Raw genomic sequence first — 7,349 nt, forward strand, 5'->3', positions numbered from 1 at the left:
ACCTTATACTAACAGTTTGCCAATTAAAAAATAAGAGCTACAACCCCAACACATCTTAATATAATACTAATAAAGATTCAGGGTGAGATCCTCTTTTTTCAACTGCATACTGCATGTATCAGCTCTTGAGAATCAGTAAGCGCACAAGAGGGAATGACATACTCTTCCTATTACTTAATATAGACATCCCTATCTACCCAAAAAAGTCTGCCAAACTTCTGTTCCTTATATAGACACTCCAAGGTAAATAGGTGCCCAAGTCCCAAACAGAAAGTAAAACTTGGAGGAAAAAAAAAAGTTTACAAGAATACATTCACATGCTGTTTCCTTGCATGTGTAGAAACCAGCAGGCCTCTGAAGTCCTCTTTAAATTGTTTAAACAAAACGTGCTGAAATGTTGGCACCATTCCAAACTTCTGCAAGCTCAAACAATACTGTTATATAATATTTACAGTATATTTCCTAAAGGTGTCCTCAAACTGCCTTTAGTCCAACATCTTCATCCCCTAGTAAACTTGTTTCTGTCCAACCCCTCCAAAAGAAGTAATTTCTTACTCAAGGAGGCTGTGGGGAAATATCTGATTTCACTTCCATAAAACCCAGATGACCGCCTTCAAGAGCTGCACAAGCTGTCACAAGGGTACTGCCAGAACTGTGCTGTGGCATGACTCAGGACGAGACGAAGAGCGACAGTGGATCTTATCAGACAGACACAAGGAAAGGATTTGCACCTGAGCCACATCCTTGCACTTCTACCTTACAGCTTACGTACACAGCTACAGTGAGGAGAGAGTACCACTGTAAGAGGCTTCTGCAGGAAGCACGCAGATTTGTGTCTATGAATTTTTCCTAATTCATTTTTACACATGATGTACACAGTGAATTCAGCTGCAACCTGCGTTTTAACATACATGTCTTCACTAATCCAAAATGCATGCAACTACTCTAACAGAAGATACAAGGCATGCATGCACCTCGTTGTTTCACCAGAAGTCAGAAGTCTGTGCACAGAAGTGCTTGTTTTACTAATGTGAAGCATTTGTATGTATCAAGTAATGCAACAGCAGATCAAGCACCACCCATGCATTTGATTTAAGCACTTTATAGTACATGATGTAAAACAATTGATTAGGATTTTATCAGATTTTCCTAAGCTAGGTATTCAGTCTGGCTGGATGTTTTGCTGCAGGTACGCATACTTGATGATCTTGAATGTCTTTTCCAACCTATAGGATTCTATGATTCTATACTTGCTCTGCCCACTCTACACCCAGCTCTTTCTGTTCATGCTCTAACCCACACGGAGACCGTGCTACTGCGGTTGATACCATGCAAGGGCCTGAGCAAGTAAGAGCTAAAGAGACACAAGGGTAAGTTATCTCAGGCAAACAGCTGCGTTACTGTAGCTACATGTCCTCTGGTCAACTCAAAGCCTGCGGAGAATGAGCTTGCACCCGCCTTAATGCACTTAGCTTCTTTCAAAAAAGAGATTAAAAAGATCCGAGAAGCTGACGAACTTCATGTGAAAAAAATCATAATAGAATTTCTGTAGCAAAGACGTATGGCTTTAAGCTATTTTCTTCCTAAAGTAGTTATGATTTATTTCATGGTATCCTCTGTAATCCTGAGCAACATGCTGGGAACCCTTATATCAAATAAACTGAAGCCTGCTCAATTCCGTGCCAACCAATTCCGCAGCCTGTGAGCGTGCGCACGGCCGGGTGCACACCCCTCCTCTGGGGGCACAGGATTCTCTCCCTTTCATGGCAAAGTTTCCATCAGTACTTCAAAACAGTGTGCACTCAATATTTCAAAATGCACTGTTTTCTATTTAACCCAGGTTCCTCCTCGGGAGGACACACTGACAGATTTTCTTCCTTAAACTCACACACGAATTGGGTTCTTGACTTTGGCTGCAGATTCCTGTGAAAACTAACCAGCTCCCTACAGAGTCCCAAAATCCCTACCTCCTACCTGGGAACTGCATACAAACTGGACTCTTTCTTTTGGCACAAGAATCACAGAAACCTACAAGGCAGCTAGCCAAATTTACATGCAAGTCTTTTTTTTGGGGTTTTATTATGCTTACGGCTTCTGGCTTAAGCAGTTCTTCTTGTGTCACCTTCTAGCTAGGTTCAATCTAAACTTAGTGAAAGCTGTAAAATGGCCATTTCAGTACCCCAAATTCTTTTTCTTTCTTTTTAATTGTGACACTACTAACATTTACTGTTGCCCATAGGACACAGACACACACACACACAGACTTCCCCTCAAAACCCCAACCCACACGTTCCTCCACATCCTCATTGACTTTTGCTACTAAGTACCCTGTCAATGCAAATACAACTAAACTCTTTAAAGGTATGTTACATGTTAAGTCAACAGTAACATCATATACATGCTGTAAAACTTTTCATTCATTTTCTGCGATATCTGTTCTTTTTAGCACTACTGTCTGTTGACAAAGTCCCCCGAGGATGAAAGATATGCAAACTGAATCCAACTGGTGCAAAGCAACTTGCGGGCAGCACTAACAACTTATTTACAGTGGTATTTCAGAAATCACCAAGTTAAGAGTACCAGAACAAAGTACAGTACCTGTAATGCAAACATCTGCATTATTAATAGAAGTATAAATCTGAAAACTTAGAATAAGGGAAAATATTAAAGACAGGCCAGAATACAATGTGTACAATAGCATCATTAACTCTGTGGGAGTAAAAACTGGCCACATGTTGAATGTCAGTATTTCCGCATTGGTGAATGTTAGAAAATATTGTGCATACTTTGTAAGAAATTGATCTTTAAAAAAAAAAAAATACTTTTGGGGATAATTTTTTAATTATTTGGTTATCTCTTTGTATAAACAGCATTAACTAAGAAAGTATGTTTCTCAATAAAAATAAAAAACCTGAAAAGAAAAACCTCAAAGATTTGACTGAATGGATACTTAGCTTTTAACTAAAATCTCTACTATTTCAACATGTTTACCATACCTAAATCTTTAGACAGCTAGTTACACTCTGTTAGGTGTTTACATAAACTGTTCAACTAGCTAAAAGTTATTGAGACTGCTTTTCCAGGCAGCTGATCAATATAATCGAGTATTCAGAGCTGGTTTTGCACAGCTGTACACACAAGCGACACCCTTGCACTAGAAATATGAATGTCACATGTCAGCTTTCAGCTGTGTTTGCCAGCAAGTCAGGCCTAACCTTGCTGAAAATGGGACTGTTCCACAACAGTGTTGTATTCAAAAGATTCAAAGTTTAAAGTGATTAACTGAACAAAGTAACTGGATGGTATACAGGGAAAAAGTGTTGAGAACCTTTACTATTTTTTCACAATTTGCATCGAAACAATTAGAGAAGAGAAAGGTACCTGTTAACACACAAATAATGCTGTAATAGAATTGCAGGTGTCTTTTTTCCCCAGTAAGTGTTAGAACTAGTCAAGACAAATGTGGGTATTCATGTCAGAAATAATTAATTTAAAATATTTACTTTAGCACAACCTCATTTACAAACCTCTCTATCCATCATCACTGTCCAGTGTCTTAAGACAGGCACCTTACAACAGTCAATTATTAAAGAGAAACTTGTATGCAGGAGCAATGGCAGCACCTCAGTGCACACCACAGGCAGTTACACCGGAGGCTTCATGCGGCCTTGCCAGCAGCCAGTCGGTCACACTGCAACCTTCGCAAGACCTAAGCATTTTCTACGCTTTCCTAAGAAGCTTCAGCTCCTTTTAGAAATTGTTTTCAAAATTCTTCATTCAAGATTTTTTAGCCAAATGCCTCTAAATACCTCTGGAATAAATTGCTTTTTAGAAGCAAACACCACTCACTTCCATAATTTAGGAAAAGCAGCATACGGGTGTATCTTGAGACACTCTACCTTACTCTGCTTTGAACAAAGGAAACAGCTAAAACAGAGCCTGAGCATCCTGCAAACTAGACAGTCAAGCCAAATGTAGACCAACATATCTGACTACTTTTTGATACTATTAAAAAAAAAAAGTCCACAACATGCTTCCACTTGGAGTTTAAAACTGATTCAACCAAAATACTACTCTAGCAAAGACATCACCTTGAATACTGTGGTACAGTTATTATTATTATTATCACTACTAATCTCTTGCTGAAGCTCACCCTTTTCCCCTCCGCCCCCATATCTTCAGTACAGGGAAAAGGTTTATGGATTTACAAGACAGAGAGAGAAAGGCACTTCTAAAAAATGTTCCTCAACCTTCAAGTAAGTGACAAGCTAGAACATAAACAGAGTCCAAAAACTATATTACAGAAATTCAGCACCTGGTATGCTTTGCACACATTACTTTTAAGTCATGTGAAGAAAGTTACAGAAGGTTCCAATGTATAGTGACTACAGAAATTAAAATAGCACACTTCTGCAGTGTCATTTTATAAATTATTATAACCCCAGCAGTAAAGGAAACGTAGGAGCTGGCAAGAAAATAGGGAGCCAGAGGTGGTAAGAGTTTGTTTTCCAAAGCGACCAGCAAATTTGAATAGTCATTTTGACAAATCTTACAGAACAGCAATTTCAGAAGGCTGAGGTCAACGCTTTCCAGTGGGAAGGGGCTGAAGCACCCTTAGATACAAATTGGGCACACAAAAACCGACGCACCCAAATCATTACTGATTTCTAAAACGAGCTCTTCCTGGCCTTTGACTGTCACCATACACCTCTGCCATCTGAACCCTGGAACCAAGCCAGGCTGGTTTGTAAAGGAGCAGGATTGGAAAGGGTATTACACCTGCATACATCACACCAGAGATCCGTACTTAACAAGTCAAATACATGTCAAAGTGCTCTTGCCGCGGGGAGGAGGGATATGCTATGGGTCAAGGCAAAGGTTGTATTTTGAAAAGCATGAACTTTTTTTAAAAAAAAAAGCCACAGAAGTTACCAAATGGCTTTTATCCAGGGCATCATCCATACCAGAAGACGTCCTCATGCTTAAAAAAAGGGGGGGGTGGGGGAGAGCTCAAAACAGTTTTCAGGTAAATGGAAGATACATGTTTGCCCGCCCTCCATCTCTGTGGGCTTGTGCAATGTCAACCGATGAGACCTAAGCTAACACGAAAACACTACGGACAAAACACTCGGATCAGCACGCGCATTCCACAGTCAGAGATCCATGAAAACCATTAATAATCCCATACTGAAATCCATAACGCTCTACAGATGCCTGCGAGTTTATTCCTGAGCGCGAGTGCCAGGATGCGTGCATACCTTCTCTGTCAGGTCTTAGAAAATGCACTGCCCATGTAATTATCTCGTCCGTGCACTTTAACAGCAGCAGATTAACAATTTTTTTAAGTTATAGTTCCACACGTAGCACAAAGCTTCAGAAGCGTGCTTGACAGCGGCTGCGGAGGGCGGGCGGGCAGGACCTGCCCAGCTGACAGCGCTGCCCGCCGTCCTCCTCCCTCCCCCCGCTCGGCCACCCCGAGCTACAGCCGAGCGACGCGCCTCACCCTGCCTCGCAGCATGTGCGTGAGCAGGACCGGCGTGAGACGTCTCAACGACCACAAAACCGCCCCGACTAACCGCAAAGCGAGCAGCAGGGTGACAGCGGAGCACCCGCGCCTGAGGAGCCAGGCGCGTTACCGGGCGAGGAGCGTGCAACACGCCCCACGTGCCCCCGCGGTGACAGCAGAAGAGCCTGCGAGGAGCTCCCGTCCCCTGCGGATAGGCGTGCCCGCACCATTAGCATGCACACGGGCACCCGGGCACCCGCCGCTCGCTTTATACCCCCTCCCCGAGGAGACGCCGCCCCGGCCGCCCGCACGGCCCGGCCCGGCGCCGCTCGCCCCGAGGGTGGGTCGCTCAGCGCCGCGGCGCACCAGGGGCTGCCCCGCCGCAGGCCGCTCGGCCGCCGGGCACCGCCGGGCACGGCCTCTCCCCGGGCGGCCCGCGCCGCGCCGGGCACTGACAGCCGGGGCCGCGGCTCGGCGCCCGCTGCCCGCCCCCCCCCCCACCTCTCCCCGCCGGCAGCGAGCGGTGCCCCGGGGGCCCGGGCCGGCAACCCTGCGCCACCCGCCGGGGCCGGGGCCGGGGCCTGGGCCGCGCCCCGCCGCCGCGCCTCAGGTGCCGCGGCCCAGCGTCCCCCGCCGCCACCTCGGCGGCCGCCCCGTGCGCGGCACCGCGCAGCCCCGCTCCTGCCGCCCGGCCCCGGCGTGCGGCCGCGCTCCCCGCGCGGGCCCCGGGGCGGGGAGGGCCTCGACCCCCGCCTCCTCCGGAGGCCGGGCCGGGGCCAGGCCCGGCGCTGGCCGCTGCCCGGCGCCCCCCTCGCTCGTTCGCCCGCCCTCCGGCCCGGCGCGGCGGCCGCTCACCCCACGACTCCCTGGCTGTAGTTCCTCTTCTTCCAGGGGGTGCCGGTGTAGAGCGGCTCGGCCAGGCCGGCCTGGGCCCGGGCGGCCGGCTCGTCCCCCAGGGCGGGGGCCCGGCCCTGCCCGGGGGGCCCCAGGAGGAGGCTGTAGTTGAGCCCGAAGGTGCTGGCCTTGTTGTCGCGCTTCCTCTTGTTGCTGGCGGCCGCGGCGGCGGCGGCGGGCGGCCCCCCCCGTGCGGGCCGGGCCCAGGCGGCGGCCCCCGGGGGCGGCGAGGCCTGGTGGTGGCTGCGGTTGTGCTGGTTGTTGGCGCTCTCAAGCGGCAGGAAGTCGGGCTGGGGGTCGGCGCGGGGGGCGCGGTACATGCCGGGCGGGGAGGCCGGGCCGGCCCCGGCGGGGGCGCTCTGCTGCTGCTGCTGCTGCTGCTGCTCCTGCTGCTGCTGCTGCTGGAAGTAGAGGTTGCGGACCCCCTGCGTGGTCTCCCAGATCTGCATCCACAGGCGGTTCGAGGGGCCGAGCTGCTCTGGCTGGAACCAGGCGATCCGGGGATCCATCAAACGGGGACCCACCCCGGCTGCCTCCGCTCCCCGCGCCGCGCCGGCCGCCGACGCCGAGACCCTGTCACCGGGTCCCAGCGCTAATGGCGGCTCCTATGGAAGGGCAGCTCCGCGCCTGCCTGCTCGCTGCCGTCGCTCCACAGCCCCCGCCCCTCCTGGCGAGCGCGGCGAGGCGGGGCCCGGCTGGGCCGCCGGCACACGGGCCGCGCGCATTAAAGGGGGGCGGCGGCGGCGGCCGGGCCGGACGGGCGGGCGGTGCCCCTGGCGGACCACGGCCTCGGCCCGGCAGCCCGCCGCCCCCGGCCCGGCGCCGGCCTCCCCCCGCGCCTCTGCCGCCGGGGAGCGGAGCCCCCCCCCCGGCCGGGCGGGAGCGGCGGCTCCTCTCAGGGCAGAACCGGCCTCGTCCCGGGCCAGCCCTCAGCGGGGCGCCGGCCGCC

At 50.6% G+C, this 7,349-nt stretch overlaps 1 protein-coding gene across 1 annotated transcript in view; it reads right to left on the reverse strand.

Moving 5' to 3' along the window:
• TENT4B (terminal nucleotidyltransferase 4B) overlaps positions 1–7,100 on the reverse strand; it is a 45,975-nt gene extending 38,875 nt beyond the window's left edge. Inside the window, exon 1 of the mRNA XM_074882147.1 lies at positions 6,362–7,100. Within this exon, the coding sequence (XP_074738248.1) occupies positions 6,362–6,909 (548 nt within the window). The 5' untranslated portion in view covers positions 6,910–7,100. The remainder of the gene's footprint in view (positions 1–6,361) is intronic.
• Positions 7,101–7,349: the final 249 nt, after the last annotated feature.

This window comes from Strix uralensis, chromosome 12 (genome assembly GCF_047716275.1).
Source record: "Strix uralensis isolate ZFMK-TIS-50842 chromosome 12, bStrUra1, whole genome shotgun sequence".
Classification (NCBI taxonomy): Eukaryota; Metazoa; Chordata; class Aves; order Strigiformes; family Strigidae; genus Strix; species Strix uralensis.